This window comes from Nannobrachium achirus (assembly GCF_963921795.1).
Source record: "Nannobrachium achirus genome assembly, chromosome: 10".
Lineage (NCBI taxonomy): Eukaryota > Metazoa > Chordata > Actinopteri > Myctophiformes > Myctophidae > Nannobrachium > Nannobrachium achirus.
Genome location: NC_137819.1, coordinates 36,352,833 through 36,372,639, shown reverse-complemented (window position 1 = coordinate 36,372,639; position 19,807 = coordinate 36,352,833). Strand labels below are relative to the sequence as shown.

The 19,807-nt window shown below is 42.9% G+C and overlaps 1 protein-coding gene across 2 annotated transcripts in view; it reads left to right on the top strand.

Moving 5' to 3' along the window:
- The window catches only part of macf1a (microtubule actin crosslinking factor 1a), a 189,210-nt gene that overhangs the window by 133,515 nt on the left and 35,888 nt on the right, over positions 1-19,807 (top strand). For both annotated transcript variants that reach the window (XM_080734855.1, XM_080734854.1), the window contains exons 59-71: positions 612-778; positions 3,647-3,806; positions 4,518-4,847; positions 5,963-6,047; positions 8,177-8,409; positions 9,925-10,131; positions 11,170-11,397; positions 11,787-12,005; positions 12,639-12,842; positions 16,125-16,350; positions 17,712-17,938; positions 18,842-18,964; positions 19,098-19,199. In XM_080734855.1, coding sequence (XP_080590981.1) covers positions 612-778; positions 3,647-3,806; positions 4,518-4,847; positions 5,963-6,047; positions 8,177-8,409; positions 9,925-10,131; positions 11,170-11,397; positions 11,787-12,005; positions 12,639-12,842; positions 16,125-16,350; positions 17,712-17,938; positions 18,842-18,964; positions 19,098-19,199 — 2,511 coding nt within the window. The remainder of the gene's footprint in view (positions 1-611; positions 779-3,646; positions 3,807-4,517; positions 4,848-5,962; positions 6,048-8,176; positions 8,410-9,924; positions 10,132-11,169; positions 11,398-11,786; positions 12,006-12,638; positions 12,843-16,124; positions 16,351-17,711; positions 17,939-18,841; positions 18,965-19,097; positions 19,200-19,807) is intronic.

The following is a 19,807-nucleotide window of genomic DNA, read 5'->3' as shown; positions in this document are numbered from 1 at the left end:
CACGTGCGTCTGCATCCCTGACGGAGAGAGTGAGGGAGGAGTCTCACAGCGGGGGCAGTCGGGGAGGAAACCGTGGATAAGTGCATTCCAGGGAGCAGCACTGAGCCGGGGGACAAGAACGGCTTTAGAACACAGAGACACATTTTCAAGAGGAAGGAAGTGGAAAAGAGCTCGGCTGTGTTGATGGGAAAATAACAGTAATATCCTGTGCAAAGAAAATGCGTCTGCGCGTTTGACACAGTTTGGGCTGATCTGCAAGTAAACACACATGCATAGGGGTTGTGTGTTTCCTCCAGAGATGTTACTGAGGGATAACTCAATTAATAGTTTAACCACACAGACCCAAGCGTCCCTATTCTGAAGTGAAAACAATCTAACCTGTAAGCTTGTAGATCGTCTGTTTTCGGCTGAGAGATTTGGTGCATAAGGAAAAATGGAGCAGACCAAGTATAGAGCCCTGGGGGACGCCGCTCAACTAAGAATATAAGGTTTAAGTGGTTACATTTTTATAGAATTGGAGAAAAAAATAATGCAAACAAAGCATCCGCAAATATATGAAAGAAATTTTCGGCTGTCACTTCTACAAACAGTTTCATCTGATTCCCCCCCAGCTCCTCCAGCGTCTGTTGGACGACCGGCGGCCCACAGTGGAGATGATCCGGGCGGAGGGAGAGAGGATCGCAGCCGCTGCAGACACCCAGGACCGGGACAAGATCCGCACCCAGCTCCACAGCCTGGGAGAGAGATGGGCTGAGCTGCTGGACAAAGCCGCCGCTAGGTAAACACCACTTACCCTGACTGCAAGCGTCAGACTCTATCACACACTTCGTTTTGGGAAGAGAGTCTGAGATTTCGGGCAGACATTCCACTTCTGGGGGGGCGGGCAGGGGTGGTTTGAAAAAAAGGTTAAGTTGACTTGCTCTTAATTGCTCCCTCTGAACTTCAAAGGGCTTGTGAGCTGCTGTAATTGATTGAGCCATACAAGTGTCAATAGCTCGTTAGTCACTGAAAGCATCAAACACTGACATGATGTTAGGGGCGGTTTAAAAAAATGTCAAGGTGACTTGCTCTTAATTGCTCCCTTTGAACTTCACAGAGGTTGAAAACCGCAGTAATTGATTGAGCCATTCAAGTGTCAATAGCTCGTTAGTGTTCTCTCTAATCAACGAAACATCAAAGACAACTAACTCTTTGATGCCTGTAATGAGAGTGGAGGGGGGATGTGTTTGTATACACACAGACTCGCCTGATTGGCTGAATGGTTTTGAACCAGGCCACCACCCACCACGTGCCCCAAGCCTACAGCCCTGATTGGCTAGCCCTCTCATCAGGCTAGGGGAAAAAGATTAGTTAACGTGGAGGGCCAGACTTCACTACAACACCACTACCACTAGGGGTGGTGTTGAGTGCAGTCTGGTTTTAACCAGGCAAAACACCACTAGGCTCAGTGTTTCACTTTCTGTTGAGTAGATATATACAGTACATGGGACCATTCTGGTATTTGCAGTACCTTATTCTGCAAATTATAAAGGAGATAACATGTTTTTCTTTTACATGTAATTTTTCAGCTCGCCATGCCTTTATTTTAAATGTCAAAAGGACTTGAATTGCACACCAGTTAAAATGTATTCCATGACATGCTACTCAGATATATAAAATGTCCAGAGTCATTAACTTTGAATTAATATATGCTCTCTACTAACAGCTGCTGTTCTGTGGTGTTGTATAGGAGTAAAGAGTTCACCAGAGTTCAAAATGCTTGTCATCTGTTCAATGTTATTCGATCTCACCATTTCATTACCATTCTTGCCACCTCGGTGGACAGGAATGGACGTGGAAATGACCAAATATCCTAAAGCCAACACGGCTAACACCAGGATAGCATAATAAAAACATGAGGCACATGTTTACATTGGGATTAGCAACATTCTAAAAACTGTGTGCTTTGGATCGACGCGCGAGTCCTTCACAGAGTTAATGTGGTTATAGTAGCCTTTCCACCCCCACCGTGAGAACACTCACGCACACACTAGGTCAGCTCAAGGTGCATTGAAGACACTGGATACTGAGGATAGTTACAGTATTCTCATGTAAACCATTGTAAAAAAGTACCACACATGCAACACTTACAGCTTCCCAGGCAACACTGTCTGTCAGATACTGTATGAACACTACTGTGAATGATGCAGTCCACTGTCTGTTGCGTACACTTGAAAACCATAAAACAGAACTAAAGCATGTATACCGTAAAAACACTACAGGCCTGTCTGTATTAGAACCTTGTGTGCTATGCTGTATTGCAATACAGGCTCACTTATAGTCACACTCCCTATCTCTGACCCACATGCAAATACACATAGACATTAAAGTCATAAAGCATCTTCACAGCAAAATTTCATAAATTGTGTTACCATAAAAAGAGGACAGCAACATACAGTAGCAGAAATACAATTGGGACATTATATGTAGGAGTGAAAGATAAAAAATAAAAAAAGATCAACAAGCAATAAAGTACAAATGGAATCTATAAATAAATACAATAAATCCCCTCCTGTTCTATTCTCCCCCACACACACTAAATTTAAACTGGAATGTGCCCTGGAGGATCTGTTGTGCTTTTCCTCGTATCTTGCGGTATTAAATTGCCTATTGATCGCGTGTTTTTGTTTTGTTTATTCGACCAGTGAAGCTGTGGGCAAAATACAGCATATTTCCATGGTGCATTAGTGCATTTCGACAAGGTTAGTCATAGACAATGACAATCCTTTACCAGACTTGAACCCTATGTACATAGTTGGTCCCTCTTTTGTCTGTCTACTCTTTGCCAAAAAATTGCTGATCTACAAGCTTGTAGATGTGAATTCCTATGCAGAGAAACACTAAAGTTTATGTGGTTAACCAATTTTTCTGAAAAAAGTCAAATTCTTATTCAAAAATTACAAAAACATGCTGCTAATGTATACTGTATTCAGCAAAAAAAAGATATAGAAAGGTATAGTTACGTAATGGGGTTCCAGGTCTAAATGGGTTAAAAGAAAAGGAGAGAATTGAAAATTAAAAGAAGAGGGATAAAATCCATATGTGGACAACGTTTCTGTTCTATTCTCCATTTGGGAAAGTTCATTTGAAGCAAAAGAATAAAAACAAAATAATCAAAGAAAATACCATTTACCCAATAAGACCTGGAATTATTTTATACTTTAGCTATTGAAAAATAGCTAATACATAAAAATAGCAGATCTACATGCTCGCAGCGTGGCACTCGGTGCCGCGCTGTGCAAATCTTTGAATATATGTATTTTTTAAAGAGAACATTTGTAACTCAAATTTTGCTTCTGGGGGTCCCTGGAACAAAATATTTTGAGAAGGGGGTCTGTGGCCAAATACATATAATTTTGTGGGTCCTTGACATGAAAAGGTTTGAGAACCACTGACATAGAGACATGCATTTTTCAAAAACCTTAGAAGGATCTAGAAGACATTATAGAATAGTGTCAAAAATATGACTTGCACACATTTTTACGATTTTTCAAAAATAGCATATCTACAAGCTAGATCTGCTATTTTGTAATAGTTAAAGCATAAAATAATGGTTAAAGTAATAATGCATAATAATAATGGCTCCTGTACTGTGTGTTTCCTCCAGGCAGAGCAAGCTGGAGGAACTACAGGTGTTGGCCCTGCAGTTCCACGAGGCTCTGGAGCCTCTGGGAGAATGGCTCAGCGCCACAGAGAGACGCCTGACCTCCGCAGAGCCCATGGGCACCCAGACGGCCAAGATCACCCAGCAGATCACCAAGCACAAGGTACTGCTCTTACACATACAGGCTGGTTCAGAGGGCCCTCCTGACAATGGTGCCAGGCTGGGTCCGTTTGCACACTGCTTCAATGCAAGTGTGCTGTGGTTTCATGGCTGGCACAGGAATCTCTTACCTTACATGTTTAGGGGTTAGGAAAATACTTTATCGGCGAAGCATCGTACATTTGCAAAGAAGGTTTTGTTAAACGTGAGTGTTAATTGAAGTGTAAGAACGGAGGGGATCTGTGCAGGTGTACAGGTGTGAAAAACCTATTGTAAGGCCAACACATTTAAAACTGAGTAAACTATCATTCACATCATACCCATATCATTGACTTTTCACTCGATTTATTTGTGTTTTTCATGAGTTTATTCTGAATAATGGTTTTGTTATTTTATTTTGTTATTTAATCTTTTTTCATATTTTTATGATTTGTCATTCAGGATTCATGCTTCATATATAATTTTTCTTCTGCATGCTCACGTTTTGTGTTTTGACTTTTTTTGTTCTGTCTTTTCTGTTGCCTTGTTTTCTTTTTCACACCCCATCATCATTCCCACACGCACACACACACACTCACATTGACACGCACACACTCACATTGACACACACACACACACACACACACACACACACACACACACACACACACACACACACACACACACACACACACACACACACACACACACACACACACACACACACACCTCCCAGGCCCTCCAAGAGGCTGTGTCCTCTCGAGGAGCCGAGGTCGCCCGCCTCGAGTCCCTCGGCCAGTCCCTGACGCCGCTCAGTTGCTTGGCCGACCGCGACTGGCTGAGCGAGCGCGTGGGCTCAGTGCGGTCCAGCCACTCAGAACTGGCCGACTGGTCTGCGCGGCGGGCGGGCATGCTGGAGCAGGCGCTGGCCAACGCCCAGCTGTTCGGCGAGGAGGAGGTTGAGGTTCTGAACTGGCTGGCCGAGGTGGCCCAGAGGCTGACACAGGTCTCCGAGCTCCACAGCTACCAGCCACAGATACTGGCTCAGCAGCACAAAGACACTCTGGTACGGCCTTGTGGTATAGTAACTGATGGAGTGCCACTTGACATCGTTAAAGGACAACTTTGTTTTTTTACAACAAAGGTTCATATTTTAGATTGTAATTAGAGAAAAGACAAGATGAGTGTTAACATTTTAATTTACTTCTTTCTATCGTTTTAGCAATTTTAATTACATTGATTTCAGTGTTTGGGGGCATGCGTGCAAGTGGCTAAATATGTATTTTTAGATACAATAAGCCCATTCCCAAGATGCACCACAATCTTTCATGGGCAGATGAGACTTATGGGGGCTAGTAGTGTTACTGTAAATAGTCATTAAAATTGCTAAAACAATAGAAGAAGTAAATAAGAACATTGTAACACTCATCTTTTCTTTTCTCTCATTACAATCTAAAATATGAACCCCTTGTTCATATTGTAACTTTAAAGTTGTCCTTTAAAGTTACAATTTCTTCTTTTAATGAATCAAAAATTTACTTTATTCAATCTGTACGAGAGTATGTTAATACAGTGTAACTAGCACATCTGTATTGGGTGGAGTTGGTCACCCTACTCTCCCTTTGAGAGAGGGAGAGTTGGAGAGACGTTGTCAACCAGTTAGAAACCAGAAAAAAAGGACAATGTCAATAAAGTTATTTGAAGCACATCTTCAAATACATCTTTTAATGTTTATTGACATTGTAGCTTCAAAGGTATGAATAATTAGACAGCGCAAACTCACTGCGGTACTGGATATACTGTAAATGTACATGTACATCCAGTATAATGGGAGAGAATTCTGCTCAATCGTCTTTGCAAAAGTGGGTACTGTCTATAATATATATTATAATAAGCGCAAACATGTTGTGGTAGGATTCACTTTACAATATAACGCGTTGCCTGCAACCTAATTACATATATCATGTGTACATAAGGTAATTATTATTATTTTAACTCTTTTCCATGAATTAGAAGGAACTACTCTAAGTAACAGAAAAATGCCATTTGTTTGTGAAGTTTATTTTTGCTAGTTTAGGCTGTAGGATTTCTCTGAGGCTGTGGACTGAATCCCATTTGAATGAAATGGTTCACAAATCACTTCATGGAATTGTATTTGTTCATCTCTCCCTTAACCTCCAGTCTCTGAATGAGGAGATTGTAAGCAGGAAGAAGACAGTGGACCAGGCCATCAAGAACGGACAGGCTCTTCTCAAACAAACCACAGGTAAGCTACTGTACAGCCTTTACAGCCTCTCTCTCTCTGATGTCACCAACATCCTATAAACCTGTATTAGCGCATTCACCGGAAGGTATTAATGAATTAATTCATCCGCCTCTGAGTTTTTCAGCGTATTTACCTTACTTTGGACGGCTCCGTGAGCGCACCATGTGTCCACATGCAAACAGAAGCTCTCGGTCACAGCGGACGATCGTCATTTGGTTCACCCGCAAAATAAAAATGATAACCACAATCATACGTGCTTTAGTTATGGTCCCTAGAAAAAGGCTTGTTTTGATCAAAAACGCAATCTGGGGGAAGAATCTGAATTTTTCTGAATTTCATAACATTGGTCTGGGCTGACGTCATTTCCAGATGCATCATGGGAATTGGGGTCTTTGCGTCACTCCAGGGTGCGGAGGAGCGGCTACTACAATAAAACAATGAAAACACCAATTTTCAAAGGCGATCAAGCGTTGTAAATCAATTGACGGAGATCGCCGTCAATTGCGGCCAATGTGTTAAACATCATACGAGTAACATGAGTTTCCTTTTTTATCTTTCCCGTGGGAATATTTTCGGAATATGTCTCTTTTGCAGCAACACACTACAGTACCTCCTTCTCCTTCAATTATAAACATTCATACCTGGGTTGCTGCCCGGTACAACCACAGTCTTCTACCGCCAGCCACTGAGCAGCTCCAGTTAAGTGGTTGGTGTAAGTTGCTAGGCGGCAGTTGTTTTGAGGGAGGGGAGTGCATGACTCTTTCACTTCCCCTGGACACATTTTCTTCGTCGGGTTTGAATTGGCATCTTTCCGGTCACAAGCTACCTACCGTAACACTGACACCAAGCAAAAGAATCCATTAGCCCCACTGCTGTCCATCCATCCCTTACATACTGTATACTGTACAGTAGAGCACTCACTTTCTTTTCTGTCTGTGTACAGTAGAGTAGTTAATTTTTTTTGCTGTCTGAATGTGGCATTTTTTATACGGACCATATCCCTTTAACCCTAGTGGCTGCCGTAGCTTAGTGGGTAAACACCTGGGCCATCTTGTAATCAGAAAGTCACTCATACGCTTTATCTTTCTATGTATCATCGTATGCATCTGAGCAGTCATCAGCTGTGTGAAGCTGAAACCGAATTTACGGCCACAGGATTAATAAGGTCAAATCAAATCAAAAAAGCAAACCTCTTCTGATAATACATATGCACTAACTGACCTATGTACCAATGTTGTTTTTGAGCGGTGGTCACAACGCTCCTATACGTGGCCGTGTGTGTGGGTATGTCTGTCTCCGTCCGTCCGTCCGTCCGTGTCTGTCTGTATGTAGCCTGGCAGTACCTTTTATGACCACACATGTTAAGGGAGGGGCGCTGTTTTCAGGCCAGGCCAGGCCAGGCACACAAACACACACACACACACGCACACACACACAGGGGGGAAGGGGGGTGGGGGGGGGGTAAGAGGGTGCTGTTGAGACTAGCCTGGGGGGGGGGCGACAGAATTCATAGATCTAGAACACATAGAATTCATAGATATAGAACACAGAATATGTACAGTACAGTACAGTAGAGTACAGTAAACCACCGCTCAGTTCACACGGGTGTGATTTTTCCTCTAGAAAGCCTACTACAGGTAAATAGTATTTAGAAATGGAATAAAAGCCTCAGTACGGCCTATACCTCTTCCGATGCTCACCTGTGATGGGACGATATGAAAATTTCATATCACGATTATTGTGACAAAAGAAATTCGTCACAATATTATTGCGATAATCAAAATCCATTATCCTGGGGGCCGGGGCAGAACATTTGCATTGCGACACGTTGTGAGCTTGTAGATCGGCTATTTTTTGGCAAAGACGTTTGATAGAGTGGAAAAAAAGACTGTATCAAGTATATTAGTACCTTTTACCAGTTAGTTAGAGGGTTTAAGTGGTAACGGATACGCAGCTCGGAAAATAAAAGGTGAATTGATCCCAGACAGTGCATGAAGGAGGACGATATCACAATGAATTAAAACTCACGATAAGATTATCGTGAGTGTTTTTTTTTTTCACGATAAACGATAATATCGCTTATCGCCCCATCCCTATAGTCTGAGGCCAACCTGCTTGTAACCCTGCAGGTGAGGAGGTGCTGCTGATCCAGGAGAAGCTGGACGGCATCAAGTCACGCTACGGCGAGATGACGTCGGGCAGCGGCAAGGCCCTCCGCACCCTGGAGCAGGCCCTGCAGCTGGCCACGCGATTCGCCAGCGCACACGACGACATCAACCAATGGCTGGACAGCGTGGAGGCGGAGCTCAACAACGTCGAGGCCGACGCCGCTGCGCCCGCCGCCTACCAGGACAGACAGAAGGTGGGAGGAGTCTGTGTGCGCGACTGTGTGTGTATGTGTGTTTAAGTCAGTGGTTTTCAACCCTTTTCATATCAAGGTCCATTATTTATTGGGCATTTGAGCCACGGACCATCATTTGATGAGAATTAGACTCATTTAGATAAAAACCTTTTTCCACAATTCCATGCTGTATTGATGTGGTAATAGGAGAGATGACGGGCAAAACTTCGATCAAAATAATAATTCTTCTATTTTCGAATTGTTGTAGACTTCTTGTAAATGAAGTAATGCAGATGTTTAACAATAATTTAACTCCTGAGAGTGTAAAATGAAACCAAATGGATTTGGATTAATTTTACACTCATCTATAAGGGTCTGTTTGGGTTACCAATTCTCCATCATTTAGCTGGGGACCACCTATAACTCCCTCAAGGACCACTGATAGTCCCTGGACCAATGGTTGAAAACCACTGGTTTAAGTGCCGGAGCCTGCCATCGTGGCTCATCATGAGTCATGACAGTATAATATAGTTTGTTTATGTGCCTTTGAAATGGTCATAAAAAAACACTGTTGCTAGCCAATGTACTATCGAGATAGACCAGAGAGACAATTGTGATGTGATGATGTGTTTATAGCACTATGTTATATTACTTGATACCGACATGGTTTGTTTCCTGATTTATTATTAACTCGCTGGCATCGTGTCGGCTAGTTATTAATGAGTGTTTGAGACACGCGCTAATAACATCTGTTCACTTGAAACACAGGCATATCAACAGATACATATCATTGTTGTGTTTTTCTCTTTGCCAAGAGTCAGATGTGCAATGCCATGACTTCAGCGCTATAGAAATATTGATTCCAAGAATAGGCTAAATAATGGTACGAAGGATACTTGGCAAGACATACAGTACTGTATCTGCCACATTGCTAGTGTCTAACTTTTTTCTGTTCCAACTAATGGCGAGTCCACTGTAGTAAAGGTGTGATTTGTAGAACTCACTAAACTTTGTTAACCATTTTAACAAAACGTTGGAAACGAACTAAGTACATTTACTTAAGTGCTGTACTTGTACAATTTTGAGGTATTTGTACTTTACTTGAGTATTTCCAATTCCCAATACTTTTTCTCCTACTCTATTCTTTCAAATATTGTACTTTTACTCCACCGCATTGATTTGAAAAAACTTTAGTTACTAGTTACTTTGTAGAATAGAATCATCACAAACATACATTAACCACTTCAGCCCTATACATTTCGGGCATTTGAAAATAGCCGATCTACAAACTCACAATGCATCGCAGTACGACACATTGTGAGCTTCTAGATCAGCTATTTTCAAAGTATATTTATACATATGAAAACTTGAAATAGGTGCCAATTGATGCCAATACTATTGTACTTTTGAATTCCGGACTTTTAACTTGCAACAGAGTATTTCTAAGTTGCAGTATTGATACTTTCACTTAAGTAAAAAAAGGTGAGTACTTTTTCCGCCACTGATTACAAAAGTTTACCTCCACCTCTCTCTCAGGAGCTGAAGAAAGTATCAGCGGAGAAGTGTTTGGTGTTGGATACGGTGAACGAGGTGGGCAGCGCCCTACTGGACCTGGTGCCATGGCGTGCCCGCGAGGGGCTGGACCGCCTGGTCGCCGACGCCAACCAACGGTACCGCCAGGCCGATGAAACCATCACTCAGAGGGTGAAACTGGTACAGGCTGCCATCCAGAGGTCACAGCAGGTACTGCTACCTATACATATGTCATTGTCTTACTGTCTGCAGTATTTGATGTTGAGGATGTTGGGTTGATTTACTAGTAAATGAATATACAGGATCTTACTTGTTATTAGCTGGAAACTATTCACCCAAACGTCTGCATAGCGTATGGATTTACATCAGTATATTTATGTTTCTAATGCAGTAATTGTCATTTTTTTTCATTAGAATAAGTGTTAAATAGCTCTATATTCCGCCTGTATAGTCCGCCCGTATCTTAAGCTCTTTGGTAAACAGGAAATACATTTCTAGCTCCAAATCATTATTTTAGACAGAAGAGAAAGCTCAATACATGATACAGGATGACCAAGTGAAATTGGAAGTTATGAAACAAAAAGAATGTGCAGACAAAATTGGAACTGGAAAACAAGCTGATAAAGGATTTTTGTGGGCTTCTTTTTTTCCTGATTGGATGAAATGAAGAAAAAAAGGAAAAATAAAAAACTTTATAGCATCTTTCAAAGTTGCTTACAAAGAGCTTTAAAAAGCCACCAAATCACATAAAACTAAGTGGCCTTCCCAGTTTGCCATGTCCAGTGGTGGAAGTACATTTACTTAAGTACTGTACTTAAGTACAATTTTGAGGTATTTGTACTTTACTTGAGTATTTCCGATTTCCAATACTTTTACTTCTACTCCACTACATCTCGGATCCAAATATTGCACTTCTACTCCACTTCTACTTATTTGAAAACGTTGGTTACTTGTTACTTTATAGACCACTTCGGCCCTATATACATTTCGGCCGTTTGAAAATAGACGATCTACAAGCTCACAATGCGTCGCCATTTAAAAAAAAAAAAATTAGACGTTTGAAAACTTGAAATAGTTTCGGCACTTTAAGTACATTCTAATGCCCATACTTTTGTACTTTTACTCAAGTGCCTTTTGAATTCCGGACTAGTAAAAAAGTAAGGGTGAATAAGTAAAAAAAAAAAGGGTGAGTACTTTTTCCACCACTGGTCATGTCTCAATGCTCGACTCGTCCCTCCTTCCCTGCAGTACGAGGAGGCGGTGGAAGCGGAGCTGGCCTGGCTGGGCGAGACGGAGCGTAAGCTGGCCTCCCTGGGGCCCCTGAGCCTGGAGCCTGACATGACGGGGGCCCAGCTGCAGGTGCAGCGAGCCTTCAACATCGACATCATCCGACACAAGGACACCGTGGACCAGCTGATCGCCACCCGGGACGACATCCTGGAGAGCTGCAGCGACGCCCAGAAAGACTCGCTCACGGTGAGGAGGAAGGGAGGGAAAGCAGAAAACAGTGGCGTCAGTTTAGCAAAAGCAAATCTATGGCAATATTGGTGTCCAGTCATGTTGCCATACCTTAGCACCTGATGAATTTATGATGAATTTATTTTAAGTACTTTTTTTTTTTTTGCCAAGATATTGCAATCAGGGATCTCCACATCAGGGATCTCCATTATATGCAATTTCCCAGGATTGCACCTTTCTAGTTTCTATGTCATCCCAATGTATGAATGAATGGAACATTGTAAGCGCTTTGAGTTCGCAACTTGCTTAGAAAAGCGATATAAAAATGCAATCCATTATTATTATTATTATTATGTATTGTAAATGTATTTTGCTGTGCCACTCACTCGTCTCTGTCCTCCTCTCAGGTGAAGACAGACTCCCTGAGCGCCCGCTATGAGGCGGTGAGCCAAAGTCACGGCGAGCGCTTCAAGGCCCTGGAGCAGGCCCAGGTCCTGGTGGCCCGCTTCTGGGAGACCTACGAGGAGCTGGATCCCTTCCTGGGAGAGACGGAGGCACTCATCAACCAGCTGCCCCCGCCTGCCATCGATACGGACGCACTGCGACTGCAGCAGGACCAGATGAGGGTAAAGCATATATATAATATGAGGAACAGTTAAAGAAGGACCAGATGAGGGTAAAAACAAACAAACAAAAGCAATATGAGGGACAGTCAAAATCTTTGAATATATAACATATATATTTATATTCTCGGGGTCCCTGGAACAACATATTTTGAGATAGGGGGTCCATGGCCAAATACATATAGTTCTGGGGCTCCTTGACATGAGTTTGAGCACCACTGATATAGAAACATGCATTTTTCAGAAAACTGGGGGTTAAAGAAGGCAGAGTGGAATAATCACGGTTCGATTTGTAAAACAAAATCACTCTATTGTATAAACTTTGTCTTACGACATATACTGTATATAGCACATAGGCCTACTGTATAACCGATCCAACACGTTGTGAGCTTGTAGATTAGCTATTTTCCCTGTTTGTCTTCTATGGTACCAACATCATGTTTTGGGTCTGAGAGGCTACATCAAATGCTTAAATGCAGAATAAATAATGGCCCTTGATATGAAAAAAAGGTTGAAAACCACTGCTTTAATATATTATAAAATAATGATATATTGTGATATTATTAATGTCATACGATATACAATGTATATACAATTCTATTCATATTCATCTCCATCTCATTCTTCCATCCCCAGTGCCTGAGGGAGTCGATCTCGGAACACAAGCCCCACATCGACAAGCTGCTGAAGATCGGGCCCCAGCTGGCGGAGCTCAGCGCCCAGGAGGGAGCCGCGGTGAGGCAGCGCTACACCGATGCCGAGAGACGCTACATGGCCATCAAGGAAGAGGTCAAGGGCCGGGCGACCTCGCTGGACGAGGCCGTGTCCCAGTCTACACAGGTACTTAATGGACGACTGACCGTTCAGTTGGTGAGGCGTCACTGTCTGTTAAAGTCAGACCTGGGTCAATTAGTACAGTATATGCTGATGCATTTGCAGCCTAATATGAGCTTATATAGATGGCAAATACATAAGTGTGGTTAGGTCTATTACACGGTTCGATTTTGACAGTGAACCCAGAGAAGGCTATAGAATCTCTGTGAATTAAAATCAGAATACTCCCATCCAGGGACTTGCAGAGAATGTTAGAAAGGCAGGGGCTGAAATTTCTAAAAGGGCCTTTTGGTGGAAATATCGAATATAGCAGACCTCCAAGCTTGGAGGTCGGCTATTTTCGGTGCTTGATACCACACTGAACTTAGCATAATCAAGTCAATACTGGAGATGTGGCGTAATGGCATGTATTTCTACACAGAGAGGGCAATTCTTTCAACATAAGATGCTGCATTCAAGTTCAGGAGAGTTTGGACAAAGCAATTCTCTTGAATACTGCCTTCAGGTATGGCATGGAAAAGGGGCATTTGCATTTCTTTCACCATAGTAAAAACTGCATTCATGGTGTGGAGAGGGTACTTTTTACAGGTAAAAGGGCAGGGGCTCAAGCCCCCTTTGATGTCTATGTGTGCACGTGCCTGCTCCCATCTGGTACAGCCCAAGACGTTTAAAAAGACCAAACAATAGATGCTACTTTTAGACCCAGGTCTACTTAAGGTTCTTTGGTTGGTGTTTGCAGCCTGCAGCTGACATAACTTAGTTGGTCATCTTGACTTCGGCATGGCATCGTTGTGTGTCTCTGTGTGTGCACTTGCATTACCAATTATGATGTTTTTCATATGTCGATAAGTTTATTGTGATGACTGCTTGTTTGTGGTGTCTTTGTTTTATATTTGACACATTATTTTTGTATATCCCTTTATTTAGACCTGGAACAGATCGTTTGTTATACTGTACCTTTCAAGCAGAGAATGCCGCTGTGTTGTTTAGTTGTTGCCATATAATATGTAGCAACGTTAATTTAGTTTTTTAAACGTTAAATACAAATACACGTGTTTTTCAGAAAACCTTTTAGAATCGGACTCAGGTCTAAAGTGGGTTAATGAAACCATAAAAAGCACATCACCTTTACATCCAGCCAGTATGAATGTTGTAGATCTAACATAATTCATCATTCAGACTTACTCACATCATGCCATATCTAAGTAACATCCACTGCATTCTTTGACTGTTTTCTTGACCGTTTAACATTGTTTATGAACATCACAACATAAAACAGTGTTTATTTGCCTGTGTGTGCACAGTCTGAAGTGTTCCACAAGGCAGTTTGTGTTTTCTTTGTATGCATGTCTCTGATTTAACACATTTTATTGTTTCTCCAACTCCTGAACCCCCTCAAAACCAACCCCACATGTCACTCCTTCTCTTCCTCCACCTGCACCAACTATGTCATCCCTCCATCATCCCTAACTATCACACCTCCTTTTCGCTCTCATTTTGCCCCATCTCCCATTTTCTCCACCCACCTTGCGACCCCAATTCCTCCCCTCCCCTCCTTTCCCTCCCCTCCGTTAACTCCCTCTCTGTCCCTCTCTGGTTTGCTTCCTCCATCCCCCCCATCCCTCCATCCCATCCCTTGTGCATTGTGGATGTGCTGTGTGTGTGTGTGCCCTGCAACCATTTCCACCATGGTCACTGCTCACATCCAATCACCCAGCTGGTAGAGGTAAGACCACTGACAGAGCCAGACACTCAACTGACACTCAGGGCAGGCTGGCACTACGTGATTTCATCTACTAACTATCATAGAGTTGTCCTAATCAAGTCTATCTGCTTGTCTCACTGCTGCTACACAGGTTAATGTCCGTTATTTGACGGCTGCTGTAGATGAGTGGGATAAAATATACAAAGGCTCAAATATGCTTCAATAGGTTAACTTCTGATAATATCGATAGTATATTACCAAGTGAGAATTGGATTGAAGACTGTGTAGTGCAATGAGTTGTTAACATTCTAACAGAGTGAGAGCATCGTCTGGAGTTTGAATTTGGCCTTCATTCAATGCTATTCTGTGCAACCTTTAGATAATATACTGCATTATATAAGTCATATCAGTTGTTGTACATTATGTTTGAAAGCACATTTGAAGATAAAAATTGTGAAATCTCGTGGTGTCTACCAACCCTGAGTGATCAAACCACTAAAGATCTGTCTTATGACCTGACGTCAAGTTTGTGATCATGGATTAAGCCTGGTTAGAAGAATGAAAAGGCTTCCTAATGAGGAACCTTTTTAGTCTTCAACTAAGCTTGGTCCAAGACTTTTAAACTTTCCCTAGAAGTCCTCCTACTGTGCCATACGAATTTATCCCATGTGGCTAGAATAAATATGTGTTGTTTGTTCTTTGTTCCAGATAATATCCCCTTTCCCCCCTAAATCTAGTAGTATGCCCTTGAAAATGGGTTGAAATGTGTAGACAGATGAAATCCCCCTGTTGCACTGTAGATCAAGCCCGTCCAGCATTCTGCTCATTGGTTGACAAGTTGAAAGTATAATCTTGAGATGTGTCTTAGAACAGCAGTTCTCAATGTGGGGTCCGGGGACAACCCAGGTGTCCTTGAGGGGGTTCCAGGAGGTCCCCACTCCTCAGCAAAATCAGTTAATATAGTGTCAAAATCTCTTTAACCAGTATACTGCCCTACAAAGACAGAGTGCAGTAACTACGTTTCTGGACACACCAACTTATTTGTGTATCCCAAATATCAAATTGGCATTCATGATATTGGGGGATAAACATTTACCTCAAGAACAGATACTGTATACAATCAGTGTAATATCACTTATACATTTTTATCTCATTTGGCTGACCAGTTGAAACACTTTTAAACCCATTTATCAGTCAATTTTTTGTTCGTAGTTACTGCACTCTGGCTTTGTAGGGCAGTATACTGTAAAAATAACCGATCTACAAGCTCAAAGCTTGTAGACCACAGCACACAATTAATTCTAAATTAACTCCCTGGGTGAGTGATAACATTGTAGGTGGATGACATGGTTATGATTCAATAGATTTGCAAATCAAGTGTAGAGAAGTTCCACCCAAAATACTACCCACCACCTACCTGCCTTAATCTGAGCTGATTTGAAATGATTCATCTCTCAGTATAACTTTCAAAGTGTCACAGCCAGTTGATCCCAAACCTCCCTTGACCTCTTCCCTTTTTACAGCCTCCGCCTTCCTCCTCCTAACTTTTTGTCCGTTCCGCTCGTCTTCCCTTCCTCGTATAGTTCCACGACAAGATGGACCCTCTCCTGGAGACCCTGGAGGGGGCGCTCCAGAGGCTCCGGCAGCCTCCTCCGGTGGCTGCGGAGGTGGATAAGATCAGGGAGCAGCTGGCCGAGCACAGGGCCCAGGGCCTGGAGCTGGACAAGCTGCTGCCCTCCTTCTCTGCCCTCTGCGCCCGCGGAGAGGAGCTCATCGGACGGGCATCACACGACGACCCCGCCGCGCAGGGTAGGTGGCGGTTGTGGGACACACACACACACACACACACACACACACACACACACACACACACACACACACACACACACACACACACACACACACACACACACACACGTGCACGCGCGGCTGTGGGAATAGAAGTATATCGTCATAGTCGGGTGGAAACCTTGTATGTCCAAAACCTTCCTATTTTTGTTATAATTCTTTAAACGATTTAAAATAGTGAAAATATCCGATCTACAAGCACACAACGCCTCGCGATGCGAGGAGTTGTGTGCTTGTTGATCAGCTATTTTCACTACTTTTGTGTGCCACTTTTGTATGATGAAGTAGGGCCTCAATTTACAAAAAACATTAAAATGTGAAACTTTGAATGTTTGGACATACACAGTCTCATACACGGTCTCAATACACAGATATTAAACATGCACACTCGTACGACTGCAAAGGCTCAACAGAATTGTGCTAGCTATTTGAATTGGCAACTTAAAGACACACACATACACACATACACACACACGCACACTGCTTCCTTATCACGCTGAGAAGCAGATATTTGGTGCACTCAAGACATATGAACAGTATCTGTGGCAGGACGGGGGACTGATGTTAAACACACACAGACGCTCACTCAACATTTATTTGAAACACAACAGAGTCAATGTCAGCTTTTCTTGCGCAGCCCTTGTCACATGGTGAGAAAACACACGCACACATGGACACACACAGGCCCTTGTTCTGTCACCCTCCCGAGGGGTCTTGCAGCCTTGACCCTAACCCCTCCCCCCCTCCCTCTCCCGCTCCACTTCTGAGTCCATTTCTTCATCGCTGATGAAAGAGTGCTCTGTGTCCAGGCGGTGGGAGTGGACTGACTTCGCTAAAGGCCTGTCTGTTTTCATTCAGCGTGGCTAGTACACCAGACGGCCATATCCACACGTGCAAACTATGAAACCTCAGAAGACATTAAATCCTTGTTTGTTTTGTCCTTGACAAAATTCATTTGTGATGTCAGCTGTAGTTGTTCAAAAATGTCTGAGCTTACCTGTGCACCACATTGCCGAAATGTATGAGGGGCCGGGCCTACCCTCCCAGGCACGCAACCATGGCAACGTCCCACCATCGAAAACATCCGTTCTCCATCTAATCCTTTCTTCTCCTTCTCCTCTCTCTCTCTCTCTCCCCGACGAATGCCGACCAGACTCGCCAGTTGAAATGTTGTAGCCAAAGACTTCAAATGTTACATGAAGTGTTACGTTACCGAATAACAGCCAAGCTAGCCTTCTCAAACATGTACTAATAGCCTCACCCCCCCACCTTCACACTCAGCCCAATCCGATCTTGTTCCTAACCTCTTCTCCTCTCTCCAGCCGTGCGCGCCCGCCTCCTGCGCCTGCGTTCGCTGTGGGACGAGATCCGCCAGCGGGCCGAGGAGAGAGAGGGCAAGCTGAACGACGTGTTGGACCTGGCTGGCAAGTTCTGGGCCGACATGGCCGCTCTGCTGAGCACGCTGCGCGACTCCCAGGACATCGTCAAGGAGCTTGAGGACCCCGGGGTGGACCCCTCGCTCATCAAACAACAGATAGAGGCTGCAGAGGTACGGAAATGGGGATAGGGCAGGGGTCTTCAACGTTTTCAGGCCAAGGACCCCTTAGCTGAGAGAGAGATAAAGCAGGGACCCCCACTACGTATTGTATAAAACTTTTGCAGATTGAGTGTCGCAGATTAAAAATGTTCTTAGATTTCTTAGACATCGTAGAGGTGTTTGACAGCACTATCATAAGTGTAGGTTGTTGGTGTATTTTTAGACATTGAACCACTTGAACCGTCAATACTTAGTCTCCTCTTCTTTTCCACCTCTTTGCCAAGAATAGCAGATCTACAAGCTGCGAGGCATTGTGAGCTTGTAGATTGGCTATTCTTGGCTAACGTCCCACACAGAATAAGGATACTAAAGTTCAAGTGGTTAGTGTAGAAAAAATAAAGTTCTTATCACACAAAGATTAAGAGGACCCCCTGTAGTATCTCTGAGGACCTCCTAGGGGTCCCAGACCCCCCGTTGAAGACCCTTGGGATATGGGTATGGAAGAGGATGGATTCTGGTTTGGGGTTTATTCATCAAATGGCAAAGGCAAGTGAGAGAGGGAGGAGAGCAGGCTGAAAGAGAGATGGAGGGAGAAAGAATGAGAGGGAGGGAGGGCCCCTTGGTAATCAAACAGTAGATTGAGGCTGCAGAGTTATACAAATGGATGGGGAACATAATTATGCATTTTATTTTTTCTGTTTTTCACAATTCCATAACAGTTTGTGTCTCTGAATGGCATCATAATAATCTAGTAACTAGATTTTAATTTAGATGGAAACGCCTGTAGAATGATGTTTTGGAACACTGGTGCTGACTGGAGGGGTTTGTAACAGTGTAACAGTGTAATTTCTCATGAAGTGACGTACTCTCTGACTTCAAGCTGTCCCTCACTATGTTGTTTTATCTTTCCTGCAGGCCATCAAGGCAGAGACAGATGGTTTAAGGGAGGAACTAGAGTTTGTCAGGACCCTCGGTGCTGACCTCATCTTTGCCTGTGGAGAAACTGAGAAACCTGAAGTCAAAAAGACCATTGATGAGGTGAGAGATTAATTGTCTACCTAATACCTAAATTGGAAATTATTTCATGGTTAAGCCAGAGTGTGTCATTTAATATTTCATCTGTCTCTCTGTCTGTCTGTCTCTCTCTCTCTCTCTACATCCCTGTCTTCAGATGAATGCTGCTTGGGAGGGTCTGAACAGGACATGGAGAGAAAGGATGGAGAGACTGGAGGAGGCCATGACTGCCTCTGTTCAGTACCAGGATGCACTGCAGGTCAGCATATTTTACTTTCATTTAATTTGATATAGAACCATTATTTTCTAATGAAAGTTTGTTATCTGAAGAACTCATCTGGAAGTGTCCTCCTCAAAATGTAATTATAGGATTCACGGTAAAGAAATGGCCAAGTTGCCATTTAAAATTGTACTAAAAACTGGTGCTTCATCACTTTACCGCTGTTATCAAATACAGTGGGTTACAACATTTAGCGTCGCCAAGTCTAAAATGACACCTAGAGGTGTCAAGAGGTGCCTAGAGGTACCTCTGTCAAACACGCCTCCAAATTCTTAGCCGCGCCCCCTAGAAATGTGATATTTTATTTCAACGTGTAGTGTGGCTGTTCAGCCACGGGGTGGCGATTCTTCAATATGAGTCGACTATTCGAGTCTATTACTTGTTGGTTACTTGTTATCTCTACCTGCATTGTGAGCTTGTAAATAGTTTCTTTTCAAGTTATTTTTGCACTCAAATTGTAATTATTTGTTTAACCCATTTAGGCCTAGGATTATTGACTGCTTTAACTATTGAAAAATAGCAAATATACAAGCACATGTAGATCTGCTATTTTTTTAAAATCATGTTTTTTTTTGCAAGTCTTTGAA